General features: G+C 37.2%; 1 protein-coding gene across 1 annotated transcript in view; it reads left to right on the top strand.

Annotated features, from left to right (window-relative positions):
- Window positions 1-8,083: 8,083 nt before the first annotated feature.
- LOC134000198 (NACHT, LRR and PYD domains-containing protein 3-like) overlaps window positions 8,084-15,128 on the top strand; it is a 47,651-nt gene continuing 40,606 nt past the window's right edge. The window contains exons 1-6 of the mRNA XM_062439536.1: window positions 8,084-8,271; window positions 8,426-8,703; window positions 9,913-11,698; window positions 12,498-12,671; window positions 13,274-13,447; window positions 14,395-14,568. Coding sequence (XP_062295520.1) covers window positions 8,433-8,703; window positions 9,913-11,698; window positions 12,498-12,671; window positions 13,274-13,447; window positions 14,395-14,568 — 2,579 coding nt within the window. The 5' untranslated portion in view covers window positions 8,084-8,271; window positions 8,426-8,432. The remainder of the gene's footprint in view (window positions 8,272-8,425; window positions 8,704-9,912; window positions 11,699-12,497; window positions 12,672-13,273; window positions 13,448-14,394; window positions 14,569-15,128) is intronic.

Here is a 15,128-nt window from a genome sequence, read left to right as displayed (position 1 = left end):
CTCGATATTTCTGCTTTACACCAGTCGTGCCTTTTCTTGGTGACAAGACTGCAACACTGGTCTGCGAGCTTGCATTGTTTGGCTGACTGTCGATGGTCATTAGTGACAATTGAGACAAATCAGATACATAGATATATATTTGTGTGTCTGTGTGTGTGTACAATTACTAAACTAAATTGAATTTCTGCATTTATTTTGGGATGCATTGATGTAACAGAAAGTCAAAAGGGTTCATCATCTGGGAAGTACGAATGTGCTCACGAAATGTCACATAAATCTACCCAAAAAAAATTAAAAAGAAAAAATGGTGTGGGTAGCAGATTTTATGGAAATACAGCTTTTAGATTTCAAGATACTTTGTCAGAGTGTTTGAGTAGAAAACTGGAAGTATTGCAAAATGAAAGGTCAGGGCGTCACTAGATAATCTGGGGATCATTAATAATAACAACTATTTTATGATGATCTGACCGGTAATTTCAAGTTGTGTACCTCTGAGTTAAAGTGTTGAACATACAGATGTAAACTAATAGTCCCACTTTTTCCGTTCTCTTTATGTAACAGCCTGCAGTCAGTTAGCTTAGTTTAGCATAAAGACTGAGGAGCAAGGGGAAACCCCTTATGTTAAAAGTGGTAAAAACTGCCTCTAAATTTTGTGTAACTCCCTGAAAAGAACTGCAAATTGCCTCAAATTATTTAAAAAATGGAATTAGCATATTTCCCAAAAAGGTTGAAAGTTCCTTTGAGACAGACAACCATGAATTTAAGTTCATCACCTCCAATCTGAAGGGGCTCATAATGTGTTAAAAGAAAATGTATCAGTGCATCCCACTTGTATCGTATCTCCTAGTTTGACCTGTGAAGATATAGTATCTTAATCCTGTCCTCTTACTTGAAACATTGAATAGGTTGCCATCAGCCCAAATACCTTATCATGTAACACATCCAGTCAACCTCAGTTATTTAAACCTGACCCATTGTTCACTTTTCTTTAGATTTTAATTAATTAATTATTTTAGTAAAGCTGAAAACCTTTTATTCATATTCATCCAAAATATGGGAACAAAAATTGTAATATTCACCGCTGAATATACACATAATAGATGAAAAGTCACGTGTTTTACTTTTATGGATAAATTATCTTGATCTATCAGTCAGTTACACTAGAGAGAACTATGTTTATAGCGGTTTGAACACAGCTCTTCTGTAGATAAGCTTTAGTAAACACCACATACATTCTGTTTTTCCATGCACAGAACAATTGTAAAACCTCTAAAAATATTCAATATGGTTCAAAACAGTGTATGAAAGTCCATCTTATGTATGATATTGTGATGTCTGGTTGACACCAAACTGTGAGTTCAGCAGTTTTGTTGTACAGTATTATTACTTTGATTTGTTCAGAATTAGGACGCTTTCTTTGTTGTGTGAACAAAAGGCACCGGGGATGAACAATTGTTGAGCAAATCTGAAGATGTCAGGAGCACCGGTTTTAATTAGATTTGATTTGTAAATTGTGTCAGTGTTAAGCCATGTGAACAAGTGAGGCTGGTGCTCTGTTAAGGTGTTGAACGAGCTCCTGGAGCGGATTAAGACAGCGGTAACACCTCCAATGTAAAGAAAAGAACTGCTCAGTGAATAAAAAGTTGTGAATAGAAAGAAAAAAAAACCCTCCTCAGCACAGTTTCTAATCATCTACAACCAAAAGGAGAAGCATTTTCACTGAATAACAATAATGACAATAAACTTAATTTATACAGCACAAACTGTCGATTATGTTCTTGATTAATCGTTGGGATTATAAAATGTTGGTGAACAAAGGAAAAATGGTTGAGATGTTTTGTTTTGTTTTGTCCGATGAAGACGTTCAGTTTACTAAAATGTACGACCAAGAAATTCTCACAACAGAATTTTTGGTATTTCTGCTTGAAAATGAATTTATATGATTCTTCGATTAAGAAAATAACAATCACAAGACCAACAGTTACATCAAGCAGTAAATATCTCAATTTAGAAGGGACTCGGAGGTTGACACTGAAGGGACGAGCTTGTGATGCTCTGGCAAGGTGTTGAAAAGTCACAGGGCCTTGACAGCGAATCCCCCGTCACCTCGATCTAGAAACAGCCAAGAGATCCTTGCTAGAGGGCCTCAGGCTGCGATTCGGCTCGTAAGGGATTGCTAAGATATTTCAGTCTCGACCAAAGTGGTAGACCAACCGATTGCCGGACATGTGACCAAATAAAACACGATGTACTGTTATACGTTAAATGAAACTGCTCAACTGTACATCAGCCAGGAATCAGCCAGCTTTAACATTAAATGACCTCAGAGTGTCAGAAAACATCAGTTATGTGGGTCGGATATGAAGCCAGGTCAAATTGGATAGCAGTTTTTGTGTATGTGTGTGTGTTTGTGTGTGTGTGTGTGTGTGTGTGTGTGTGTGTGTGTGTGTGTGTGTGTGTGTGTGTGTGTGTGTGTGTGTGTGTGTAGCAGCTTCATGCTCTAGTGATGGTGCGTGTGGATTAACCAGGATCAGATAGGCCTGGTTAATCCCTTCTGAAAAGGACAGAGATGACCCAGTGTGACCTCTGACCCCGCCAACAGGAAGTGAAACTCACCAATCGGAGTCAAGAATGAAGTCAGGTGGCACGCTCGGACAGCCTTTCACCGCGCCCTCGTTCGGTAACCCTCACAAACATTAACCCCCATTAAACATCATGCATTGTTTAAGTGGGTAGATGCAGACCCATATTCAGGGCTAATAATTAACAATAATAATATACAATGATAATATATTCATAAACATGACAGAAAATAGTAATAACATATTGCAGATGGTGTGAAGTTTTGTGTGAGGATAAATTATTTTAATGCTGTTTGTTTTCTTTCACTTGTTCATCTGAATAAAACCTAATTTTTCAGGGGTTTTTTCTGTACAGTAGTGCACTGTTGGAAGCTGGCTTGGGTTGTTTATAATTTAAATTAAATGGTTGTTTTTAGATCAGCAGAGGTGTGGGTATTCAATATATGGTCAATTATTGTCCGTGGTTGGGTGTCAGTATTATTAAAAACTAAACAGAAGTACATAAGAATACATGAAAGGGAATTCATTCATTCTCAAATATCACAGTTTGGAGTTTACCTCATTTTAATTGTTGATAATCATTTATACAAATAAAAATAAACAGCAGCAATAGTAATACTATCAATGCATTTTTACCAGTTTCTTGCATATTTGTGTTGCAAAACTGAGCTGAATGTGAAATTCCTCCAAACTGAGCCGGCAAACTCCATCCATCGAGGAATACAATGAGATGTGGATAAAAGCTCCAGAGCTAGAAGTATATGGTACTGTATATTTGAGTATTAGGTTTTGAGTATTAGGAGTATTAGAAGAAACACTAACAAATAATTATACGTTTCATGTAAGACAGGCCTGTTTGGTGTATAACATATTTACCACAGCTGTCAGATAAAATAATAGTACTTCACTACTCTGAAAAGTATAGTCAGTAAGTGCATCTCAAATTTGACTAATTATATTAAATATGCACTCGGTGAGTACTTTATTAGGAACACCTGTTCAATGTAATGCTATCCAGTGCAACAGTTCTGCCATAAATTCTACTTTATGAAGCTTATATATTTTCAGTTTTTGTTGACATTGTCAGAAAGGTGATAACTCTACATCATGTTCCTATTAACATGCATGAAGGTAGCAAAATATTAGGAATACCTTTCATTATGATGCGCCACCCACCAAAACCTGAATAATGAACATAGAGTTATCCTTTCTGACAATGTCATGAAAAACTGAAAATGTATAAGCTTCATTAAAGCAGAATTAAAGACAGAGCTGTTGTATTAGATTGCACAGGTGTTGATCTATTATTATTATTATTATTATTATTATTATTATTATTATTATTATTATTAGCAGAAACCTGCACTTTCAATACAAACAGATATAATTAGGTTATAAACCATTCATCAAATCAATTACTTACAGCAGTCAACATCAGACAACCTCATCATACCTTATCAGTTACCTGGTGTTTCTGTTAATCATCAAATGTTAATAAAACAACATTAATACGATCAGTTTTAATTCAACTGAAGCTTCCGGTGCTCTCTGGGGAAAACACCAAACTCCCTTTTTATTAAAGTGATAATGGATCTTTGGAGTGTACCATAAAACCAAGGTGTTCAAAAGAGGTCGGATTATTGTTAAAAAAAAAATGAGACTGCATTTAAAATGTTTTCAGTAAATGAGAGCAACTTGCTGACTTGTTTCCCTATAACAGCTCAGTCCTGTAATTTTCAGCCTGATACCTTTAAATGTGTCCACTGCTGGCTTCTGCAGTCAGGTCCTGTTGTTAAAAAAAAAACATCTGATGAAACTTTATACCAGATTAAAACTAAAACACACAACTTAGAGAAACGTATGTCATAAAGGAGAGAGTCATAAAGACACGCTGACGCAGATGTTGTAGACTAATAAATAAACTATATAGAAATATTTCTTTATATTTGGCATTTTCACATGTTCTCAAACATTTAAAGGCACGTAAATACATCCAGTTTTCAGTTGTATATAAGACACACACGTGACTGAAAGAAGGGAGGGAGTTAAAATTGGAAGTATTTTGTCCAACGCCATTTCACAGTCAGCAGAGCAGAAGGAGGAAACCTTGTCTGAGGCAAGTGAGTGTTAATATCAGGACTGCAAACAATGAATACTGTCATTATTGATCAATCTGCTGATTATTTTTAAGTTTAATTGTTTAGTTGATTAAACTAATGAAAAATATGAAATCATACAGTTTCACGTCTTCATAAGTAGTTTCCTGTAGTTTTCCCCCCTGGTTTCTGCGTCCTCACAGCGATGTAAAAACTCAGCAAACTCTTGGATAAAATAATTATTAGTACATTCAAATTAATAATGGATGATCTTTAGAGTGTACCACAAAATCAAGTTGTTCAAAATTGGTCAAATTACTATGAAAAATGATATCTCTAAATGTGTCCATTGATGGTCTCAGTAGTCAGGTCGTGTAGTTAAAAAAACACACATCTGATGACTGAAAACGTTATACCAGGCGTCCGGTCCATAAAGCAAGCTCGGAAAAGCGGCGCTTATTGTCAAATACCTGACTTCAATGAGCCTAACAAATGAGATCAGGATAAAGCGGTTCCATAAAGGTCGATTCACGTTCACGCAATCAAACTAATTCACGACAGGCTCAAGTATTCAGACTAATTGCGTGTGCACGACATTCATGAGCAGCCCATGATGTCGAACACAGATCAAACGGATTCACAATGGCAAAAAAAAGTAAACACGCGCTGACACTTAGTTTACTTTTTAGACATTATTTTAAATGTACTGATCAATAACCAATACCTTTTTAAAACAGCGCTTCCTACCAGGAAAACAGCAGTTAAAGACATATAATATTACATATCTTGTCCAAATATTTTTGCATACATACACACGTTAAGTTGACTATGTACTCGACTATATATATATGTATGAATGTATATATGATTATTAAGTCGACTATATATGTATAAGTATGTGTAAGAGCCAGATTAAAAGGCCGTTTACTGAGAACAATAACATCCTGTAAACAGCGGTGTCAAGCACGCGCTGCACTCCAGCTGTGTGTGCAGCTAATTACTGATGAGCTGTTACTGCTGTAGTATGTTATACGGATAATTAAAAAGAAAACCAGAAGAGCTCAGAGATGGGTGTTGATTTAGTTTGTAGTAGAAGTAGCAGAAGTATTTCAGACACACGTTGCTGTGATGTTTCAGTGTTTACAGACCAAACTGACCCACAGCAGATGTCGAAGTGCGGTGTGTAGAAGTACACCACTGTGGCAGTGACACACGGTATGAGCACAGATCTGCGTACAAAGATCCACTAACTTTGTTGTTGTTGTTTTTAACATTATAATAGAGAACAAGGGTCAAGCATCTTTGTAATAATGACCTATCTAAATTAATCACCTCTGGGTGTCATCCTGCTCCGATTTACAGCGCGTCAGTCCGTGGTGAGAGAGGAGCAAAGACACCTTCAAATAAATAAATAATGATTTTGATTGACTGTCAGCGTTTTTATCGTTCATCAAATCGCTCTGAAAGTGATTTCAACGATATCGTTCTCCTCTATCGTAATCGTTATAGTTGTGGGGTGGACTCCGCCATCCACATGAATTAAAATTATATTTAAAACTATACATTTGTAGTTAAAACTTAGAGATTCTAAAAATGTGTCATAAAACTTCAAACTGAATAAAAATGTTAGTTTGTGAGCTTCAGCCCGACAGAGAGAGACGCTGATGCAGGAGCTGAACAACAATTTCTTTACCATTTGGCTAGACTTTGTGTTCTCAAACATGTAGAGAATAAAAACTCTTCACGCAAATACATCCAGTTTGTAGATAATACACACACACACACACACACACACACACACACACACACACACACACACACACACACACGAGATGTGGTCACACTCTGTAGAATATCTGAGGCCGTGTAGTTAGAAACAGTTTAGAAAAATCCTGCAGACAAGATATCGAGGCAGTACAATACAAACAGATATAATTAGTTTGTAAACCATTCATCAAACCAATAACTTACAGCAGTCAACATCAGACAATCTCATCATACCTCATCAGTTACTTGGTGTTTCTGTAGTTATGATACAAATTAACATTAATACTATCAGTTTTAATTCAACTGAAGCTCCCTGCGCTCTCTGGGGAAAATATTACACCAAACTCTCTTGTGCTCAAAAACACATAACTTTAGAAACACAAGATAAAAGGCATTATATGTCCAAAGTCTTCTTATCAGCATCAATATAATCCATAAAGATAAACTGTATCTGCTGCATTATGACCCGACTTTGTTCTCCATGACGACTACTGGTCCCAACAAGGTCAATGATTATAGGAGAAACGGTCCAATAAAGAAATAAATACATATACACACATGATTTCCAGTAAAGAGGAAGGAAGCAGACAGGAAGACAGTAAAGGTGAACGTTGGTACAGACTTCATTTCACAGTCATTTCTTCACTTACTCTCTGTCTGGTCACACTATAGGAAGTTAAAATTGAAAGTATTTTGTCAAAAGCCATTTCACAGTCAGCAGAGCAGAAGGAAGAAAACAAGTCTGAGGCAGGTGAGTTTTAATATCAGGACTGCAAATAATGATTACTGTCATTATTGATCAATCTGCTGATTATTTTTAAGTTGAATTGTTTAGTTGATTAAACTGCGTGAGAAAAATGTGAAATCACACAGTTTGAAGTCTTCAAAAGTTGTTTCCTGTTGTTCTTTTCCTGGTTTCTGCGTCCTCACAGTGATGTAAAGTGACTCACTGCTGCGCTCTAAATAGAGAGAAGTCACAGTTAAGAAGCACACACATGTTTATCTGAAGTCAAAGTTTATCTTTGTGATGACTAGAAAACACACATGGTTGTAGTTAAAGTCATGTAAACTAATAAGAAGCTACTAAGTTGAGAGTCAGGACTGAGTTTATTATACTGTGTATGTGTGTGTGTGTCTGCAGTGTTACTGGTTTACCTCTCAGACTCCAGAAGATGAAGGAAGAGGAGGAAGAGGATGGCAGTCTCTGAAATCCAGCTTTCTGTCTGTGAAGAGTGACCGGTCCAATGATTATACTCCAAACTTCAGTAATGAACCGGGACCCTGGACAAAGAGTAAGAGATTGTTTTTAACTACTATTCCCCCTCCCTCATTACAAATTATATGTCTGCTCTAGTCTAAGAATATATAAGTACATTTAGTTTCAAAAGTTTTACTACTTCACGGATGATGTCTCCTACTTCACTGTTCACTGCACATTGAATAATTGAACAAAAAGTGTCGTAAAAGCACAATGAAACAGGATGAAAAAATGCGATATTACAGGAGGACAGTCACTGTGTTTCACTTGTTTCACTCACTTTTTATTGGAAGGTTACTGATCACTTATAAGATCACTTTCTTGACAGTTTTGTATATTTAGCAGATGGATTTAACTCTAGTTTAGTTTTTAATTAATGACTAAATTACGTATGTAGCCAACTATTAAAATACTGTGCTTTGTCCCTTTACTTCACAGAACAAAAATCACACTTTGAGACAAGATCCTCATTTTCAGGCGCTGTCGGTTTACCAGCTTTAACAAACCAATGAAAAGAGAAAACACAAACCAATAGAAAGCTCCGGAACAGCTACTGAGTAGACTTGTGGTGAGACGTTTTTACTGATGATCCTCTTGAGTTTCTCTGACTGCAGCCAAACTGGGCTTTTTGTAAAATCAGTCAGATCCAGTAGAGTTTCTACTGACAGACAGAAAGAAACAAAACTGGTCTCTTATCTGTTCTCTGATCTATTCTAACATAGAGCCAAGATGACGGAGGCGGACCTCCTTAACCTTCTGGAAGATTTAACAGATGATGAATTTAAGGATTTCAAGTGGTACCTGAAGAATGAAACGGTGGACGACATCCCACCCATCAAAAAGAGCAAGCTGGAGAAGGAAGAGAAGCGGGATGCTGTAGATCTGATGGTGCAGAAATATGAATTTTCTGGAGCTGTGAAAGTGATGAAGAGCATTTTAAAGAAGATCAACAGGAATGATCTGGTGAAGAAGTTATCAGACATCGGCTCAGGAGCAGAAGGTCAGTCACAGGAAGAGACAAACATGACATCACATCCAGACAACTGATCTGTCACAACTGTCTTTATTTATTTTTTAATAATTTTATATTAGGATTAAGATTTCTTCATTGTCATTTATCAGCACTTATATACATTGAAACAAAATGCATTGTCTGCATCTGAGTTTTGTGTTCTTCTCAGCACAATTAGTTTAAAAAAGTTAACTGATACTGCATTAAAGGGAGATAAACTATTTTTGTGTTATTCTTGTATTTAAAGTCCAACTAAAACGTAAACACAAATTATCCTCTAGAAGTCTATATAAGTTGTCTGCCAGCCTGTCTTTATTTATTTTTTAATAATTTTATATTAGGATTAAGATTTTTTTATTGTCATTTCTCAGCATTTATATACATTGAAACAAATGCATCGTCTGCATCTGATTTGACCCATCCTATACACTAGGGGTAGTGGGCTACTGCAGAGCAGCATTCAGGGTACAACTCCAGTTCTTTTAGCCAGTGGGGCACTGACAGCAGTATTAACCCTGACATACATGTCTTTGATGGTTGGAGGAAATCAGAGCATCCAGAAGACACTTCACACAGAAAGGACCCGAGACATTCAGGGTTTGAACCCAGGACTTTCTTGCTGTGAGACATCAGTGGTTAGCACTGAGCCATTGTGTTCTTCTCAGCACAATTAGTTTAAAAAAGTTAAATGATACTACATTAAAGGGAGATCATGTCATTTTAACACATTGCAGGGGCTGAACAGTATTGGGACGGATACACATGAAGACAGACTAAATTATTATTTTATTTATCTTGTACTTACAGTCCAACTAAAACATAAACACAAATGATCCTCTACAATTGTAAATAAGGTGGTTTCCACCACTTAACATTTTACTGTTTGTTAAATTCAGACACATTCATGTTGTGAGGAAATGTTCTGACTCAGACACACAGAAGATGTGTGCTAGTCCTGACTTTTTTGTTCTGTTTTCCTCTATCGCTAATACTGATAAAACAAGAAAGGCATGCTTTGAGAATAAAGTCAATGTAGAGGAGAAATCTTATCACTGATTTACAGAAACAAGGTTTCTACTATGTGTGTTAACATGTCCCATGATTACCCACGTAACCTGGTTTCTCTGAGTAAACTGATTATATAAGTGCATGTAAACATTGATAGTTGTTTACATCTATATTTTTCTTCTCTTTCAGCAGATGGTGATCTGCAGGAGGGTTTAGGTATATGTAAGATCAATCTGACGAGGAGATGTCAAAAAATGACTGAAACAAGTGATGAACCAGAAGGTGAAACCCTCTTCGACGATAGATACACTGAGGTCTTCATCACAGAGGGAAGCAGTAACGAAGTTGATACTCAACATGAGGTGTGGCAGCTTGAGACAGCTTCCAAGGTGAAGACCTTCCATGACACTCCAATCAAATGCCACAACATCTTTAAAGCCTTACCCAACCAAAAGAAACTCATCAGAGTCGTTCTGACAAACGGCGTTGCTGGCGTTGGAAAAACCTTCTCAGTGCAGAAATTCGCTCTGGACTGGGCAGTGGGCTCCGAAAACCAAGATATCAGTCTGGTGGTTCTGCTTCCGTTCAGGGAGCTGAACTTGATCAAAGATGAGCAGTACAATCTGATCATGCTGATCCAGGAATGCCACCCAACACTACAGCTCACAGCAAAGAAGCTTGGTGTCTGTAGAGTTCTGTTCATCTTTGACGGCCTGGATGAAAGCAGACTTTCACTGGATTTCAACACCAGGGAAGTCGTGACTAATGTCACACAGAAGACATCAGTCAATGTACTGCTGACAAACCTCATCAAGGGGAACCTGCTTCCTTTGGGTCTCATCTGGATAACTTCCCGACCTGCAGCAGCCAATCAGATCCCTCGTACATGTGTTGACAGGGTAACAGAAGTACGAGGCTTCACTGACGCCCAGAAGGAGGAGTACTTCAGGAAGAGATTCAGTGATGAAGAGCAGTCCAGCAGAATCATCTCACACATCAAGACATCCAGGAGCCTCCACATCATGTGTCGCATCCCAGTCTTCTGCTGGATCACTGCTACAAGCCTGGAGGAAATGTTGACTTCAGACGAGAAAGAAGAGCTGCCCAAGACCCTGACTGACATGTACTCATACTTCCTGCTGATTCAGACAAAGAGGAAGAAGAACAAGTATGATGGGGGACATGAGACGAGTCCAGAGGAACTGACAGAGGCTGACAGCGAAGTTCTTCTGAAGCTCGGGAGGCTGGCGTTTGAACAGCTGCAGAAAGGAAACATCCTGTTCTACCAAAAAGACCTGGAGCAGTGTGGTCTTGATGTCACAGAGGCTGCAGTGTTATCAGGATTTTGTACACAGATTTTCAAAAGAGAGAAACTCCAGAAGAAAACAGTCTACTGCTTTGTTCATCTGAGCGTTCAGGAGTTTCTGGCTGCAGTCTACATGTACCACTGTTACACCAGCAGGAACACAGAGGTACTGAAGGACTTCCTGGGAGAAGACTACAGTGACTCATCTCTGGATCACTTCCTGAACGGAGCCATGGAGAAATCTCTCCAAAGTAAAAATGGCCACCTGGACCTGTTTGTTCGCTTCCTTCATGGCCTCTCTTTGGAGTCCAATCAGAATGTCTTAGGAGACCTGCTGGGTCAGACAGAGAACAGTCCAGAAACCATCCAGAGAGCCATCAACAACCTGAAGAAGATGAACACTGGGGATCCGTCTCCTGACAGAAGCATCAACATCTTCCACTGTCTGATGGAGATGGACGACCGCTCAGTACATCAGGAGATCCAAGAGTTCCTGAAGTCAGAGAACAGATCAGAGCAGGAACTCTCTCTGATCCACTGCTCAGCTCTGGCCTACATGCTGCAGATGTCAGAGGAGGTTCTGGATGAGTTGGACCTGGAAAAGTACAACACATCACATGAGGGACGACAGAGAATGATTCCAGCTGTGAGGAACTGCAGAAAGGCTCGGTAAGTCCAGATGTGATTAGCATTCATCGGTGTAGATTAGTAGTTTAGTTCTTCAAATATAAATAATATGTTGGGTCGTATATTGAGAATGTTGGGTTTCTTTAAATTAAATTAAAGAGTACATTCTAGGCCTGTTCTATGTGAAAAATGCATTAAGGGAACTTTAGTTGTGATTAGGTGCTATATGAATAACTCATATAACAAATATTATTGTTAAAATAATGCTGTACTTGTTTATAGCAGAATAACATCAGTTATATTCAGTCACAGATTTTCGTGAGCTGTTTCAATTGTTCAATTATTTTTTTTAAATGTTGATTTTTCAGTTGGTCGTGTTTATAGTCGTTTAGTTAATGAACACAGGTCTTCTATTTATTTCTAGTAATTATTGGATTTTACAGTTTTTTCTTGTACTTTCCTACCCTTGAATGTTGGAGGCATCATTCAAACCTGGTAAAACAAATGAGGGACTTCAGAGGTTGTGGTTGAGGTTTTATAACAGCAGCATTTTATCACAACATATATCAGTATTTTACAGTTAACAGTAAATGCAGTAAAGTTATTATTTTGGTTAAGACACATATCTTATAACTACAATGTCAGTGGTTCATTTCCAGCAGTGGACCTTGGCTGCATGTTATTCTCTGTCTCTGTCTTCTTGTTTCCTGTTTATCTCTCAACTGTTGCTTTTCATTAAAGGAAAGGAAAACTTCAAACTGTTTCATCATCAAATGCATGAAGTAAATATAAAGTGTCGTCTTTCATGATAACTTATGTTGTACTATATATGTCACTACAGGCTTCCTCGCTGTTATCTCACAAAGACTCACTATGAAGTTGTGGCTTCAGCTCTGAAGGCCAACCCCTCCCATCTGACAGATCTGGACCTGAGCTACAACATCCTGTATGAGTCAGACATGAAGCTTCTGTGTGCTGGACTGGAGAGTCCAAACTGTAAACTGGAGACTCTGAGGTCAGTTCACTGACTGTAGATTTGGTAGATTTGTTTCTATATATTCAATTAAAATCCTTCCCTGAAGTTTCAGATGTTTGGTTCATACATTTTCAGAATTTGCTTTTAGCTCAAATCTGTAGAATTAAAATGTTTCAGGAATTTAAAATCCACAGTCTTGTTCTGTGTAAAAATGACTTCCAGGGTTTAAACTAATATGAGGCTTCAGCAGTCTGAGTTCCACATATCAAGTAAGTATGTTTGTGTTTCTTCAGTGTTTCCTTGCTGAGCTGCAGTGGAGGGATCAAAATTCAAAGAAGGAATTTTGTTCTAAATATTTGAGTCTAACAGACTGTCAACGGTTCATATTAGCTTCAGCTGAATGAAGTCACTTCTTGCAATGTAGCTGTGTTAGGAAGAGACCACTTCACAGTCAGTATGGACAGGAGGAATGATTACTGCCACCAATAACATGTTTTAATTACACACACCTACTAAACTACCAAATACAGGAAGAAGAGCTTATTCAGACATAGTAATGTTGATCTACGCATTTAAAACCTGAACACATCTGATTTGATTATAAAAAAGTTTTTAATCTACATCATTTATTCTTTATTCAGATTGTGTGGCTGCAGTTTGTCGGAGACCAGCTGTGCTTCTCTGGTCTCAGCTCTGAAGTCCAACCCGACCCATCTGAGAGAGCTGGATCTGAGTAACAACAAGCTGAAGAGCTCGTCTGTGAAGCTGCTGTCTGATCTTAAGAAGAGTCCAGACTATAGACTGGAGACTCTGGGGTCAGTTCATTGACAGTCTGTTATTATTGTTGATCTTAATGTTTAACAAATGAACCTAATTTATGTACATGGGTCAGTGACAAATAAGGGTTGGCAAGATGAGAAATTAAAACATTTCTTATTCTATCTATTAATATGTATATTTTGCACAAAAAAATCCCCAAATGTAAGACTGAGTGTTACTGAAAGTGTCCCATTGTGTAACAATAAATAATGATAAATATTAAATATTTTAATCACCTACAGTGTATTTAAGTGCATTTATAAAAATAATTAATTCATTTTAAAACATCAAATGAAAAGAAAAAAAAAATCATCAGCGGATGTTACCAGTATTTTGCATGAAAATCTGATACACTGTTTGTTGAAGAAATGGACACTGAATATCAAATATGACAGTCAACAAGGTTCAGTGAACTTTTTTTCAGCGTTATTTAAGTTTAGAAAAAGGAACACATGACAACATGAAATGATTAGGATATTATATTTTAAATCAGGTGGTTGAAGCCAGGTGAAGACATTCTTCCCACCCAGCTGTTTCATGCAGCAGCAATAAAACATGCTCTGTGATGAGCCACTTTTTCCTTGTTAGAAGATGGCATCTAATGGGGGAAAAAAGTTTCCTTTATTTAGTTTGATTTTTTTAGTTTTGTTTATGTTAGTAATGAAATAACAGAAATGTAAACAATTATATTTCATAGAAGTTATGTTTGAGTAACATTTCTCATTTTAATAAATTATTGGATTTTTAGGTATTGTTCAAAAGTAAGTTTTTTATGATACATCTTTAACAAGCATCATATACTACTGATATTTGACTAAATTGTCCTCTCACACAAAGACTTATAATAGGACTCTAATGATGTAAGCAGTACACATTTAAAACCTGAAAACATCTAATTGGATTATAAATGAATTTCAATCTACATAATTTATTCTTTATTCAGATTTGATGGCTGCAGTTCGTCAGAGACCAGATGTGCTTCTCTGGTCTCAGCTCTGAAGTCCAACCCCTCCCATCTCAGATGGCTGGATCTGAGTAACAACAAGCTGCAGGATTCAGACATGGAGCAGCTGTGTGACCTTCTGAAGAGTCCAGACTGTAGACTGGAGGAAGTGATGTAAGTTCACTGACTGTCTGTTACTATTGTTGATCTTAATGTTTATCAACTGAACCAAATGTATGTACATACATAACTTACATCCGTGAAGCTAATTTTTTCTGGATTTTCAGTATCTTGCTGAACAGTTTAGGCTGTAGTTATAAAATATGACTAATTCTTAAATAAAATGTAGAGATGTTCACTGTTAGTTGTTAAAGTAAATTAATGTTCATATTTTTTGTAAAGAGTCACATCTGTATACAGAAGATCCTCTCAACTAATATCTGTTTGAAACTGATCAAGTTTACTTGATGAAGGAGAAATATTTCTTTATTATATTCTTTAATGTGTTTTAATGAATAATGTCTGATCATTGATATTGATCCTTCAGAATACACACACACACACACACACACACACACACACACACACACACACACACACACACACACACACACATACACACAGATTGACTCAGTGCTGACATGAATATGTGCCTGAATGTTTTGGTGACATTTGCATGATGTCTGTAGAAGGCTGACATTATGATGATCCACAATAACACAATGATGAGGGAT

This window comes from Scomber scombrus, chromosome 18, assembly GCF_963691925.1.
Source record: "Scomber scombrus chromosome 18, fScoSco1.1, whole genome shotgun sequence".
In the NCBI taxonomy this organism is placed as follows: domain Eukaryota; kingdom Metazoa; phylum Chordata; class Actinopteri; order Scombriformes; family Scombridae; genus Scomber; species Scomber scombrus.
This window is presented reverse-complemented; position numbering and strand designations above follow the sequence as displayed.